Source organism: Coloeus monedula (genome assembly GCF_965178545.1).
Source record: "Coloeus monedula genome assembly, chromosome: 1".
Classification (NCBI taxonomy): domain Eukaryota; kingdom Metazoa; phylum Chordata; class Aves; order Passeriformes; family Corvidae; genus Coloeus; species Coloeus monedula.
Genome location: NC_138781.1, coordinates 88,785,811 through 88,801,724, shown reverse-complemented (window position 1 = coordinate 88,801,724; position 15,914 = coordinate 88,785,811). Strand labels below are relative to the sequence as shown.

The following is a 15,914-nucleotide window of genomic DNA, read 5'->3' as shown; positions in this document are numbered from 1 at the left end:
ATCTGTAAAGACACTTTCCATCACATGAGCTTACCTAAGTGAAGGGAAGAAGGAATCATATAAGCTTCTAGGAAGGGAAATTATAGTTAAGGTATAAGGAAGAAAAATTAATGATGAAGATAGTTAAGAAGAAAAACAGCATAATTGCAGATGGTGTGGACCTGTGTCATAGGAAAATTTTAATAACCTCTACAGTGACAGATTGGTCTCTAGCATTGGGAGATAAAATGGATGATTTTGTATGGGAGGTGACCGCCTTGCACCTGGCACTGCTAGGATTTCTGATCAAAAAACTCTGTACTAAAACAAGAGGAATGTGGTCAGCCACACTGAGGGAGAGCTGGCAGGGGCACAGGAGACAGAATGTTCTCAGACATTTCTGGTTCTGGCTGTGTAAGTTCTGCTGTCTACCAATGGACCCTGACCACGAGATCTGGAACTGCTATCTAAATGCTCTGATAGGCTCATACAAGTGTAAGGTAGCTCTGGTTGTGCAGACTTCAAACTACAACTCAAACCTTTTACAGTAAGAACTTGAGAGGCTACTTGCCAGGCATATAAAATCAACACAGTACAGCCTGTGTAAATAACTGTTGTGGGAATGAAATAGCTGCTTTGCTTTTATTATTGTGATGTGTGACCAGACAATTGCCTGCCAGTAGCAAAATGCAATGAGATAATAAAGCAGCAAAAAGTAAATTGCATTAAAATCCTTTTTATATTTTCCCCCTGTTCAGAACAGGAAAAGGTTTAACTTTTTTTTCCTTCTGACTGCAGACTGTCAGCACAAGTGCTTCAGGGAGTACAAAAAAACAAACTGTATTCAGTGTGGCTGGTTAGAAAGGAAAATCTGAGTAGTCACAATTTTTTTGTTTTGTTTTGTTGGGTTTTTTAACTGTGTCTCCCAGCAATCTCATGACTGCAGTATAATGCTTTAGTTTTTAAGCAGGAGCTTGGATTAATTCAGTTTCAGTGTTGTAGATTTTAGTACTAGTATAAGTAATAGAGTATCATGTCAGGGAAAGCAGCCTCTAAGTTCAGTTTGTGCAGTAGGTCTGACATACCCTGTCTGACATCTCATATGGCCAGTTGTAATCACTTGTGTTGTCATTCAGCTAATCAATAAAAGTTTGCATTAATGGAGATTAAATGTCCCACAGGCATAAATATTCTTGCTGTCACTGAGTAGATGGATTTTTGCCTGCTCTAAATCTTATCTTTGGTATTTACCCATGGTACACTTGTAAAAAAAATTATATCCTTTATGATACTTTTAATTTTTGTCTCTATTTTGGAAAAAATAAAATCCTTACTTTTTGCTGATACATCTGGTACTTTGAGTGCTTAAAAACAGCTCAATTGATTACTTCTGATTTAGAAACTTCTGAGAAGGAAGTTACATAACAAGGCTGGGAGCTCAAATATGTGAGTTTTGGCAGAGAGCTGCGGAAGAAAGGCTTGTCTGTAGCAACTTCACAAGAGAAGAACTTGACATTTTGAAAAATTTTTATTGACCGGCGCGAACAGGGAAAGGGAAGTCAAATCACTCTCACAGGCAATCTGCAGTCTTCTACTTGCTGACCTTTAAATGCCACTTAGTGTCATCAGAAAGTTAAGGAAATGCTAATAACAGGGCTTTGGGTAAGAAAGTTATATATAGGGGACATCTTTTAAAAACAATCATAAGCTGATTTCCATTTCTGTGCACATCGGTTTTTGTATAAATGGAATTCTCACAGTAGTACGGTTATATTTTTAATAGATTAATCTTACTCTTTTTTATATATGACTAAAATTTTCAAAGTGTCCATAAGGTACCAGAACTTCCATTTATTATTGAACAGGAGGTAGTATGAAAAAGATATTTTACAATTGCATTCTAGGTTGATGACCTTGGAACAGAGACTGGCCTCAGCTCTAGGCTCTTAAATTATCTTGTGTTGAGTTCAGTACGCTATGGGACTTTAGAAGTCTTGTGGAAAGCTGACTGCTCAGTGTCTTTTGAAAATGGGAGTGGTATGCCTACCTCACCAGGTTACTCTTAGCCTTCATACTTCTATGTTTTTAGCAGTCCCTATTTTCCCTTCAAAAATATCTTTTTTGAAATTTCACTTAGAAGAACTGGTAGGAAAAGGTCTCAAAATTAAATTGCTGAACCCAAAAGAAAACACCTGGTACATTAGGGAAGAAAAAGGAAGTTCCTTGAATTTCAAAAGTTTAGTGAGAGGGAAAAAAACTATCTGACAAGTTTAACATGAAACAGTGATGGAACCTGATGGCACCATAGGTAGGTATGGCAGTTGTTTCTTGCTTCCTTCCAATATCTACTTCATGGAATTGAAGTGGACTCTAATCCATGGTTTTGCTTCAGTACATACTCCAAACCCTTGCTCAGCTAGTGTCTAACCTGTCTGCTGACCTACGCTGGTCTATCTGGTTTTGTGTTGGGTTTGCTTTAATTCAGGGGGAAAAAACAACCCCAAACCAAACTGTTTCTTTTTCTTGCTAGTTTGCATTAATTAATTGCTGTTTGAACTGGTAGCAAAGTGCTCGAACACTGGTGGTTTAACAAAGACTGTGATTTTTTCAAGCTGGGAGACATTTTTGAAAGCTCTTTATATAATTAGTTTCCATGAATTTTCTTTTTATGAATTGATTTTTCTTTTTTCCTTTTTTTTTTTTGTTCGCTTTTCTTGTGAAACATAGGGATTCTGTGAACTGATTTGGATTCTGAGCAGAGTATTCATGCTAACCTGTTTCTCAAATGAAATGGAGGATAAGGGCTGACTTTTTTAAGCCAGCAACATTGGCTGCAGTTCCTGAGCTTGGCTTTCCTCACTTATACTGCTGTAATTTGAGTAATTCAATCAGTTCTTTGATAAGAAATTAGAAAAACAAGAAATGAGAGATGGTTGGAGTATTTGGCATGTACATATCATGTCCCTGCAGTTTTGCTTGATTAATGTTGTGTGCTCTTAATAGTTGCCTTGCTAAACTGCCTGAAAAACAATCCTCCAAAATCCCGTGATTTGGAAAGAAACTGCATCACATCTAACTCAACATAAAATATAAAAGCTGTATTAGGTGTTGTCTCTCTGTATTAGTTTTACGACAAAAGACAAGTCATGCCACAACCGCCTGTCAGTGTTTTGTGTCCAGGGTTTTTTTTTCTCTTAAAGCTAATGAAAATGACTACACACATGGGAGAGGTTGAAGGTCTGCCTCCAGTTAGGCAAAGCTCTTGTTGCTGCATGAGAGGGCTTTCAAAACTAGTTTGCAATTGTCCTCATTCCATTCCCCTGGAAGCTGTGGCGAGTTTTTATTTTAGGGCAAGTGTCTTTACATGAGCATTCTTGAAATGCTCAGTAAGGGAATAATGGGCTTGATACAAAGGTTGGACTTGGAAAAGAAAACATAGATGAATTTGCAAGGTTGTTTGGTTTTTTTCTATCATTAAAGTCTTTTTATTATAAACTACTTATAGTATCATGGAAGTATTACCCTTTTTTCCCCCTGTATGTTCTGTTAGGAAATCCAAGCTTAAAAACAGAACAAACCAGCTTTAAACTGTTTAGTTGTTCATCACTGTATTCCTTCACAATGGCCTGTAGCTTTGAACAGGATTCTGATAGATCTTCAGCCACAAGATCTTGTCATAGAATTGAATATTCAGTTAAAACTGGTTATGGCCTATAGTCTTACCAGCATCCTGTATTTTTAGTGCTAGGAGGGAAGTCTTAGGACGTTTTTATTATTTTCATATGTCTTTGTCTGCAATTTCTCAACTCCTATATCCAGAAGGCTAAAGAATTAATACAGCCACTAAAGCATACCTGCAGAATCCACTTTGAAATTGTTTTGTTCAGTTGTTTTATAAATGTGTGAAAAGAGGAAACTACTTTGTATTTCACTCTGTGAACCTTGTCATTTCTGTAGGAGTAAACAAACTTTATTTGATAGTACGTTGTACAATATGCACTGATAATACTTAAAACTGGTAGCTTACAGATGAGATCATTATTTTTCCACTGCCCAAGATACAGGGGCAAGACAAGACTATTTCTTTATAAGATTATACCTAAACTTTTAAACTCCACCTTCTACTTCAAACTTTTTTCTTTATTTACTAGAAGGGTAAAGATGCTATTGATGCCATTCAATTCAGAGAAATTGATGATGAAAAAGGTGTGGCAAACACAGCTTTTAGTCAGAAAAGACTGGTTTCATGCCCCACTTGTGCTAAATACATTATTCCAAGATGAAGTGTGCTGTGCAGTGTGAAACATAAAAGTTAACAAAAGCATCTAAGTCAGTAATTGGTATCATATGCGCAGTAAATGCAGGACAAGGCACGAATCTGTTTGCATTTCAGTTGCTTTCATGGGAATCTACAGAACATGGAACTTTACCAGGCAGTAAAGGAGCCTATATTATATATATTTCTGCATTGCTCTATTTTTTAGCTCCTTATGCTTTATCAATGCTTCCTCAATGGTCCTAAAACTAAATGAATTGTGTTTTTAAGCTTGCTGCACTGAGTTTTTAATTTTTACCTAAGCTTGAACTTGGCACTTCTGGAAAAAAATTATCTTTTTTTTTTTTAAAGTAATGGCATTTGGGGTGGCCTTTGGTTTCCTGCCCGTATGTATTCTGTGGTTTTGGACAAAATTCCACCAGAGAGCTTTATGTCCTACATGGGAGAGTTTTGTAAGTGTGGTAGCATGTTCTGTTGTGATAAGAACAGCATTATCAACCATGCTCATCAGCCTGTGTTTCCAGAACTGCTATTCAGCTCCAGGTCATGGTGAAGTGGTATCAGTGGTGATTCCACAGGAGATATTTCTGGGAAGAAGTTACAGTCAAATAACTTAATTAAAAAGTAAAATCTTCAATTTAATATGGAAAGTTCTCTTAATTAAAAAATGGACAAGGTGACTCAGATTTTGAGGGAAAAGTTTTTGCATGGTTTTTATTAGCAGAATAAAATATGTATTGAATTTAAGAGTAAAAGCTAAAATTAAAATGGACATTCTCAAGCAACCCTACTTCTAATCTTTCGTATTTGTAGAGTTGCTGCTATCTAACTGGATATGTTTCTATTTGTATATAGATAAAAAAATGTATTAAGGTTCTGTAATCCATTAAATTTTTTCCATTGATTTTATTAAGTTTTCAGTGAGAACTAAATTAATTTTTAACAGTAAGGAGTTACTGAAATAGTTTTCTGTTTCTCCTTTCATCTGGGTTTGTTAGAATCCAGAGTGGTGCCTGTCAGTAGGACTTCTTTTCACCAAGTTAAATGGCTGTTTTCAGTAGGTTGTAAGTGATTATGCTTGATTGTGCATGTAAATTGGGAATAGTTTAATGGTAGCAGAATTTCTCTTATATAAATCTGCAGAGAAGACTCAGGTAAATCAGGCAGATTGATAATAAAATAGACAAGCCTGAGACACTGACAGCATTTTATTAATACAGTGTTCTCATTTAAAAGTAAATCTTGCTTCCAGAAATGTTTAACACTTGTAATTTAAATGTGACTGCAAATGCATTTGGATAACTGTAATTATGTGTCTTGATGTGAACTTTATATTTTAAATAGCAAGCAGCAGCAGTGTTCCCATCAATACTACTGTTAAACCGCAGTAGGTGCTTATCGCGCCTCCTGTCTTATTAATACCGCCTGTAAGTTTTGTTCCAGTCGACCTTTGGAAGTTTCCAAAAGTTGGAGTTTGCAATTCACCAGGTTTGGCAGGGGAACATACATGATTATTCATATCATTGTTTAAACGGTAACCAGATGTGTCTTGTTTTTCTTCTTTCTTTCCCATTGTTTTTAAAGAGTGATGTTAATCCAAGATGTTAATCCATTTACAGGGGTTTTCCACAGCACCAAATTCCCCTTCGGTGAATTCTCGTTCCAGTAGCCTGGGTTCATCACTGTCCCTTGGTAGCATCTCTGGAATGACAGCAAACCCAGAAGTGAAAAAGCGCAGAGCACCTCCTCCACCAGCTGCGACACCAGTATTGCCGAACGCGGAGGTGAGGGGACAAGAAAGGACAGCAGCACAGGTAACAGCAACACCACTGAGTGGGCTCCTTTGTCTGGTGTGCTGGGTACCATCAGTTCTTTCAGCAGTCCTAAAGCCATTCACAGGTATTTTGATTAGCTACAGCTGACCAAAACTCCATCTTGCAAGACAAAATTATTAAAAGCCTTAGTGTTTTGTACATATTTACTGAGCTCTCTTGAGACTGCCCCGAGCTTTCTCCCCTGTCAAGAGTCATTCTAAATCAGAAAAGTTTTGTGAGGCGTTATGCTAAGAGAAGGAGGGTAAAGAAAAAGCAAGGCAGAAAAGCTGGAAATTGTATAAGGTGACTAGGTATCCTTACTGGCCTGGGCAGTCCTGGAGAACAGGGGAAAGTTCTAACGAGAGATGAAAACCTTCAGCATATTGTTTTGTCTAGACACTTGTCTAGCTGTCGCCTGTATCCCTGTTTCCAGTGCTGCCATGGGATACCAGAATATCTGCTCTGTTTTCTGAGTTGTGCTATGTGACCTTTTAAAGCAGTGCTCTGGTTGTGCTTTTATAAAAGGTCACCGTTCCGCAGTACATTATCGAGGATTAAACAGAAATGGGGGGAAACCTTTTTGAGGACCTAAGCCTTTAAAAAGAATAGAGCCAAGGGAAGAGGAAATCGCTCTTGCTTTTATAGTGACACTCAGGTGTGTGTTACTAAACCTGCACAAGCACATGAAGTCTTCTGGTTCCACCAGCAGCTAACAGTAATGCTGTCTAAATGTAAACTGTAGAAATCAGTGTGTAAAGCTAAATACGGATGCCGAAGAAGAATGTAAGGAATCAATATCATCAAAGCTGTGTGATGTGGACTGAATCTTATCTGCTTAGGGCTTGTCACCTCTACAGCAGACTGATCTTTGGAAAGCAAGGTGTCCGAGTGCAAAACGGAGTCAGAAAGGAATCTTTGAGTTCTCTATAGAGGGAGAGGAGGAGCAGCCTGATGCTGAGTACCACTCCCTGTCACTCTCTTATTTATCTGCATTAAGACATATGTTAAATGCCTTCTTAAGTGAAGTATTGTGTAATAGAACTCGATCCACACTCTTGGTAAAGGATTGTGGATTTTTATTTTCCCATTCTTAGGCTATCTGTGATTGCTGGAACTTAGCAGTGTTTCATCTTTCAAAATTGGAATATATGCCTTTGAAATAAAACTCATTTATAGACACAGCTGAAGAGAAATAACAGTGTTTCTCTTGCAACATTTGTGCACTTTTTTTCTTAAAATTCCCTCTTGAAATTCCTATGTAAATATTTTTATGAGGTTTCTTACGTCCCCCGTAGTTAAAGATTTAATGTGTTTAAAATAACTAGATCTTCTCACACAAAAATACTATGGTATTATATCTCCTAAGTTTATACAAGTGTGGTAATCACAGACTACATTATTCTGCCATTCTCTTTGTCTGATCTCCCTGCAGTATGGCATGGAGATTTTAAATTTTGATGCACAATAACACTGCAAATATAAACTCTCTTTAAACATACTAACATTTCTATTTTCAACATTGTTGCAAATAGGCTAAAGTGTTGGTTTTCTGAAGCCATTGGGAGAAAAGTATATATTTTATTTATCAGAAGTAGTATACAGCACAGTATCAATTTCGAATTCTCTTAGTCTGAAGGACAAACTACATTGAAGAAGGGAAACAGGTAAAGGTTTTGTCAGATGATTTTCCATAGCAAAGTTCATTTTGGGCAAAAGAAATGTCCTGTGTAGCTGACAAAGCCAGTGAAGACCACAATAGAGGTGCTGGAGTATAGCTGGCTGCATTTGTTGAGTAAAGGACATCTTTCTGGGAATGATGGTATAGGTAAAAATGTTAGAGAGTTATGGTGTGTTTCTGAAACTCCCAGGCTGAAAGTTGTTCAAAGGCTGCCATGTAATTTTAACAGGAATGAGTAGAATTGAAATAAAGCACAAGTTCCATGAAGCAATCAAAAACTGAGGGAAGAAATTAATTATTCAGTATTATGGGGCAAGGTAGCAACAGAGATATTGTTTATAAGAAAACCCAAACAGTTCCATTTTATCTACGTGCAGACAAGCCAGTTTGCTGTGAAAATAGAGTAAAAAATCTCAGGGTGTACGTTTATTTCTTTAGTTTATGGGAAAGAATTAGCGCTGATCTTTTTTTTTCAGGGAAGGACGTCAATTCCTTATTAATGGACTTCCTTCCAGAAAAAGATAAGATGTTTGTTTAGAAAACTTTATTTATGTGCAACTGTTACTAACAGGAAGATCCTGCAAAAGGGGAACATTTTTATTTCCAGTGAAGCTAGCACACTAATAGAAAATTAAAAAGGTAGTATTCTGAACTTCCAGAAGGTTTTTTTTCTTTTTTAGCTGCCTGTTTCCATAAAATTGTGCAGGAAATAAAATACTGTAGCTGTTATGAACACCTGTAACTTTCCAACCCAATAAGCCTGTTATTTTTAACCCATTGTTATGCTCCAGGCAGACATGATTCTTTAGGGTTATAGATATCTCATCTCCCTGCCTAGTGGTTCCAAAAAGAAATTTCTATGTGTCTGAAGACTGGGGTGTTTTAGTTTATGCTGTACATTTAGATTTTCTCCACTCCCTTTTCTGGATAGGTGACTTAATGCAATATCATTTTACCATCTTGCACCTTTTGTTCCTGTAGGGCTTAGAATAATTTATCTCCTTGTGGATAAGGCCCCGGCAGTAACTTTATTTACTTTTTAGTACAGCAGCATAAGTTTTCCATGTCTATTTAAAGGTAGTGTTCCCTCTGTAACTGTTTTAAATCTCCCCTAGAAAATATTCATGTCTGTTCAGAGTGTGCTGAACATGCACTAAGTAGTATGCAATGGAATGCAGAGTCAAAGGAGTCTGCAGATTTCTTCCCTGGAGAATTCACCCCTGTTTTTTTTTTAAACGTCTTCCAAATGATGCTATTACAGAGTGAGAAGTCACTTGAAAAAATAATCTTCAAAAGGTCAGGGTATATAACAATAATTCCAGGACAAAATCCAGTAGGTTTGATGCTTACAAAGCAAGGAGGTCCTCTCCTTTCTTAAGTTGCAACACGGAGCCCACACTGTCCAAAGAGTAGAGCAGAACAAGGTAGGGATGAGTTAAAACTGAACACCCTGTGCAGTCTTTGTTGTCTGTCACAGCACTCCAGAAGATGTGCTAGCAGAATTTGGGGCCATCTTCAGGTAAGCATAGTGGAAACTGATTCTGGCCCCCGCCACGCCGCCAAAAAAGCATGCACCATATAAACAAAATATAAGAGAAGATCTGTATGAGTATGACATTGTAGACAGAGTACACAGAGAAAAGCCACACGTGAAATCTGACAGAATTACAGGCATCTCCTTAGAGGCTTATTCAGTCATCTCTCTTTAAAAGAAACATGTAAAAGAAATGTGTTTTTCTTGGAAAAAATACCCTTTTGGAAGAACCTGAAAGAACTGTGAAATTGAGTATTTGAGTCTTTAGGAAGTCAAGTGTATTGTGCACTGGCAAATTAGTTTATGGGAATAATGACTTTTTTTGTTTTTTAACATGTATGGGGAATATACAGAAATTGGAGTGGGGGAGATAAAGTAGGCCTCAAGCTTTTCTTCAAGAGCTTTGTCTATGAAATGCAGTGGTTTATTCAGAAAAAGTTAATGGGTTTTTTTAGAGACAGCATAGAGTTAGATGAGGACTCTTCAGTGCCTTCGTGAGTATAAAAGCTCTGATAACTTCAAAAGTCAGAAATGTAACTTGTAGACTGTGATAAAGGAGCTGTGTGTTACTTCAGCTGCTATCATTTTCAGAACAGAAGCACTGTAATATAATAGGGAAATGTAACAGGAAGCATCAGGGATTTTTTACTAGCCAGTCAAATTCCTGTACTGATAGAAGAATGGAACAGTATATCAGATACAGTAGTCTAAAATTTGTTTCACAGACTTTAATTTTAGTTGTTATCTGGCAAGACAGTGGGCTTAAATAAAAAATGTGTTGATGTTTTTAGTGCAGGTGAAGAACTGGAATCACGCTTTTAGAAGGTTACATTAATAACCAACACAATTTTCAGGTTTATTTCTGTTTTTATGTAGTCTCCTGTATGTTGCTACAGATGAACTAATGTATATAGCATACTCTGTGGGGTTTTGCTCTGCTTCTTACATTCCTCTCTTCTCCATTTAGATCGCAAACTTGGGTTGCTGGGGACAGTTGTTGACTCTGAATTATTGGTCAAGGCCGTATTTTAGAGCAGAATAATTGCGCCCAGTGTTTGATCAAGGCTGATACTTTCTCACTAGTTATAACTTATTCATTGAAGAGTCTTACTCATCTGAATAAAAAAGCAAGAGAGTGAAAAGAGAGCCACAGGTTTATTCTCATCATTTCTGGCAATTTTCTTTCCCACTGTCCACAGTTAAAATAAAATAATTTTATACTTAAATAAGAAGTTTGGCTTTAAGAGAATCATCATAATGTGAACAAATGTTAATGAGACTTTCATATATTTTCTGGGGAAATAAGATACACTAAAAATCTGCCAAAAGTCTTGCTTATATAAAAGATATTTTCAGCTATGCTTTTGTAATCTTAGGGGATGATCTCTTATATTGACTGCCACCTAGGGTCGTCCTCCCCTCCCTTCCCCTCCCTGAAATACTTGAAATGACACTGCAAATGAGCACAGCATATAGTGAAAACATACCTGGAATTCATTCTGCCTGCAAGAGCCACAGAATAATCTTCAAGCAGTAAAAATAAAGGAGAGGCAGTAAAGGAAATGTATGATTAATTTAATATTGAAATGACAATTAACATATTAATTTTTTTCAAAGTGTTATTAAACTGTAGACTCATCCAAATTTTTAGAATCAGTCCCTGAATTTGCAGTTCTTAAATTTCTCATGTGTATGTGTGTATGCTACAGGCATGGACTTGGAACCTACTTGGAACTGTGACTCATTATCTTCTTTAGAAGTAAGATCTATTTTAAAACAGTGGCCAAGATTTTTAGAAATTGTTAGCTCAGCTGTCCATAATTAGGAAGCTGATTTTGGAGCTTGATGTTTTCTGAACTTTTAAGATGTCAGAAGCTACGTCTGGTTGCTCAGCAACTCAGTATCTGGCCACTCTGATTTTAATATCATATTATTTTTCAGTGTACCACCTTCTGTCGCCAAAGGAGTTTAAATTGAGGTTGTTAATACAAAAATCGGAGCAAAGCAAGCATTTCTTCCAATAATGTCCCCCCAGCACAGCAGGATTTTTTGCACAGTTGTCTTTCATGCATGTTTGCATGAAGTGATACCACCTTACTTCTTTATACTCTAATGCCACAGATTTCTGGTTTGCTGCCTGCAAGGATAATCTTGATTGATATAAAATCACACTGTTGCTGTTGTTCTCCTCAGGATTCCAAAATGACGTGCTTCCCTGTGGCTGCAAATTAAGCTTTAAAGCCATGAACACACATCCTGTAGAACAGTGTAGAGTAAGTTTTTGCTGCGTAAATCTCTGTCAGTATGGATGCCACCAGTAGATCTCTCTGTCCGTGTGCCCTGTGAGTCCTAAATCTGCTTTGTCCCTGGGTATTGCTAATAAATCTGATATTTCAAATAGTAATACTCCTGCAGTTGGCTTTCCCTCTGAGAAACAGCCAAGTCTTCAGGAAGAACCTGTGTTTGTGTGGATGACAGCCTTTTTTCCTCACAAATTTTCTTGGACTATGAGAATCGTCATTTTATAAGAGGATCATGATACCAGCAGGCACTGCAGTTGTAGGAAGTTGAGGGACAGAAGAATCACAGCTGAATGAGAACACCTACCATGGCTCTTACTGAACTGAGAGTTATTGTAGGCAGCTGTCTAAAACCCACTTAATTAACACCACCTCTAGAAGCACAGTACTCTTACCAGCTTATTTTCTTCTAATTCTTCCTTTGTGCATCTGCTATAATTTATTTTTGTCTAAAGTTCACTCTGATCAGAGTCCTGTGTCCCAAGAGGAAAACTTTCAAATTAATTTAGATTTACCTGGTTGGTTGAACCTACTTTTTGTAGAAATTATAGTGGTCCTGCTTGAAGGAGGGGTATGTTTCTTGTGCTCCAACAGGATCCATTTATGCTATAGGTGTTTTCTTCCATTCTACCTTGTACTTTATTTCCCTACTTCTGTATAAGGTGCAAGGTAATGAGCAGTTCATGGGGGACGTGTGACAAATGTATTCTGTTTTAATAAAAAGCCCAGAATTCAACAAAAGGGTGGATGGATTCAGATTCCTTATCTCTCTATCATAGGTTACACCTAAACCAGAAATGTCTACTAGAAGTCAACAAGATATGAATGTGTGCTTTTTTTATCATCTTTTAGAGAGGAAGGGAGGTTTCTCTTGACTCAAAGGTCTTCTGGGTGAGGTCTTCTCAACCTTTTTCTTATGACACATTTCCTTTCTCCTTTAAGTGTTCTGTGAATGTATTTTCATTTTGCTTTGTGGTTTTTTTTCTGTGGATCATCCAGAAGTCTCCTTTGAGAATAACAGATACATTTTTTCACATTCTGAGGAAGGATGCAATGAATCAGTTTTTGCTGTAGGAAAAAGCTGTTTTTCAAAATGTGTCTTTTATTTCTACAACCTACTGCATCTTCTAAGTCACTTCTCAAGTTTTTATAAGTTCCCTGAGGATATGAAAGCAGGATTAACTCAGAAGGAGGAGGGAGAACACTTGACTGACTTTTAAATTTGTTTAAAATGTTGATTTAAAGTTAATTAATGACAGGGTTTATATGCCTTTTTTAATTGTTCTGATTTAGATTTTCTTTTTCTGCACAGAGGCCTGAAATGTGAATGCTGCTTGTTATTTTTAGAAGTGTCTTTGCCTTTGTTCATTAACTGAGGATGTCATAAGTGTTAGCTGTGATTTTCTCCAATCTTTGTGGCAGACTTGTTAGAATTCTCAAGCAATATGTGATATCTCTCAACAGCATTTTTGTGATGAGGGCAGGGATATTGAATCTTTATTAAAGAAGGTCTTTGTCTGGAACGCTGTTCAAATCCCCAAGTTATGTAAGCCTTAAAGAAGGAAGCTAGTTTTTTGTATTAGAGTTTGGATATTGGGTGCTGGAGTGCACATTTTACTGCTGTAGGATGCCAAATTAAGAGGCTGAGGACTTGTTAGACAATTGGTATGGGGCAGTATTTTGATAAGGTCAAAGGGGCTGTGTCTCTCTCTCTCTCTCTCTCTCTCTCTATTGATACAGATAAACAGATAATTACTGATAAACCAATTAAGAATGGAGATTATATTTGTTTTATTTGTTTCTGTGTTTCACATCAAATTCATGTAGCAATTGCTTATTCTGGATGTACCAGACTGTAAATACTGCATGGTAATTACAAAAATTTTCCATTAGGCTTTTAGTGTCTATGGGTTTTTTTGTGCTTTTCTTCCAGTCATTTTACCTGGCATTTTATTTAGAAGCTAATTTATTTCATTTGTGCATTTCTGTAGATGTTGAGAGTTTATTGGTATCATGGAGTCTTTCTCCTTTGTTCATGGAACCATATAGAAATAATTTATTTTGTCTTACTCTTTGGCCAGAGAGTTGCCTCTTATTCTGGGATGGTAAAGCAGTTCAACTTGGCTTAACATTTTTCACAGATTAAGGTTACTGGCACAGACAGATGATGAACATCAAGCTTGTCCAATAACAGAGATAAGGAGTGCACTTCAGTTCTTTGTCTAAGGAGCGCACTGTAGTTCCTTTGTCTGAACAGCAAATGTGTGAAGTATTCTCAAGATGGTGCACCAGAGACTGCAGTGCTATCTGAAACAGGAAAGATTGTATAAAATAACTGTGTCTGTATATAGAGAAATAGAGAAAAAAATTACTCAATAATACTGTTAAATACTGCCCATGCCACATTCTAGGTTGTCATGAAGAAATTCAGAGAAGATAGGTGAAAGGTAGAGTTGGTGTTTGGAAAGCATAAGAGATATAAAAAAAACCCCAACCCTCCTTATCTGGCTTATATACTGGAAAAATTACTAGAAATATAATAGAGAATTTAACCAGTTGGCACCTTTGTGAAGATAATGAATAGGGTAAATGTAGCTTTAGTAAAAAAGAAGCCCTGCTTTACAACTCCTTTACAGTGCTCTTGCATTCAGCAAGCAGATGGGTGTGATCTGGTTGATACAGTCTGTCTGGGTTTCCACAAAGCTTCCAAGTTCCCTCATCAAGGATTTCATAAGGAAACCAAGTCTCAGTTCCATAATAAGGAAGATCATCTTACTCTTAAATAACAGACAGCAAAGAAAAGTTGCAGGTTAGGACTAAATGATCTCCTCATCTGTGGTGAAACGTTGCAGCAGCCTTGGAGTATTTGAGCATCCATGTTGATCATATTAAGAAGTGACGTGAAAAAGAAACAGTAAAGTGAGAAGTTTGTTGCTCCTGCTTGAGTTATCTGGATAGCAAGGACCAAGGCTGAGTATGACACTAAAAGTTTACATGGGCTTAAGAGGAGATTGAACAAATGCTGCATGGATGACAAATCTGTTGTGAATTTTGAAAGATAAATCACACCAGGAAGTGCCTGAAATGAAGGTGGCTGGTGGCTGCAAAAGTATTTGGGAGAAGGTAGTATTGAATGTACCTTTCCTCTTCTGCTGCTATCTTGTAGGTACCTGCTACAGTCTAATAAAGAAGCCTGAGCAGAATCCTTGATCTAACCCATGCATCTATTTTTGGAGAATACTGAAGAGAGTCGTACTCAAATAATTGTCTAATATGATCTGATATCACTCCAGAAAAGTCACAGGCAGCATTCACAATGACTTCACTAGGTCTTCTTATCTGTGGTAATTTGATGACCAGAAAAACATGTTTCTCATTAAATACAGAAAGAGCTGCCTTTGATTACTATTCCCAGTCATCAATCTCTTTGTTTTGTACTCCTAAGTGCAGAACTGCATTTGCAGAATGAAACTGGAAGTTTTGCCAATAAATCATAGGACCAATAAGAATTTTGCACCATGAACCCTAAAGCAACTTGCCTGGTATACATTTTACAACTTGATGGTGTAACTGCAGTATCAAAGAGCCCTGCAGAGCTCTGAGGGTCATATTTGCAGGTCCCTTGAGCTGCATCTCAAAATACTGAGATGTACTTACGTAGCTCATACTACAGGTGGCTGGGAGCTGTCTGGGTGATGTTCAGTGTACTCTACAGGACATGTGCCTTTCACTGACAACATAAAAAGCAGCGTGAAAGATGTGGTCCCTTTGTATTTGAAATCAGTATCAGATCCAGTTGCATGCCAGATATATTCTCTGGGTTGCAGGTCCTCTGAGGAAGGAACTGTTGGGACACTTCTGTCTTGTGCGGTGACAGGGCTATTGTTTTACTTAGAATGTGGTGATATTTCTACCTTTCAGGAGATAGAAAGTCAATCTTTTTGGGTGTTTCCTCCCTCTATCCACTTTTGCTTGAAGGACCAGACAATATTTTTTTAAGAGTGTGTAAGTGTGGAGCTTTTCTTAATGACTTTCATTTGATTGCTTTGTTGAAAAAGCCATGTACAAACTGTTGCCCTTCACAGACATAAAATTCTGTGATGACATACATTAAGTTTTATAGAAACAATAGTCCCTGTAATCAGTCATAAACCTGGAAATTTTTATGTATTTCATACTTCTACTGGAGCTGGACCTGGCTAGTGCTATCCGATTGTAAAGACCATTATCAAGGTGTACCAGAACCAATTAGTAGAAACAAGAGTGAGTAGTAATAAAGAAATCTTTGGTCTTTAAAATGCCCTATACCATGGTAAATGACTAAGAAATTAAA

At 37.2% G+C, this 15,914-nt stretch overlaps 1 protein-coding gene across 5 annotated transcripts in view; it reads left to right on the top strand.

Annotated features, from left to right (window-relative positions):
- COBL (cordon-bleu WH2 repeat protein) overlaps positions 1 to 15,914 on the top strand; it is a 157,918-nt gene that overhangs the window by 79,170 nt on the left and 62,834 nt on the right. For all 5 annotated transcript variants that reach the window (XM_082287359.1, XM_082287360.1, XM_082287363.1 and 2 more), the window contains one exon: positions 5,875 to 6,069. In XM_082287359.1, coding sequence (XP_082143485.1) covers positions 5,875 to 6,069 — 195 coding nt within the window. The remainder of the gene's footprint in view (positions 1 to 5,874; positions 6,070 to 15,914) is intronic.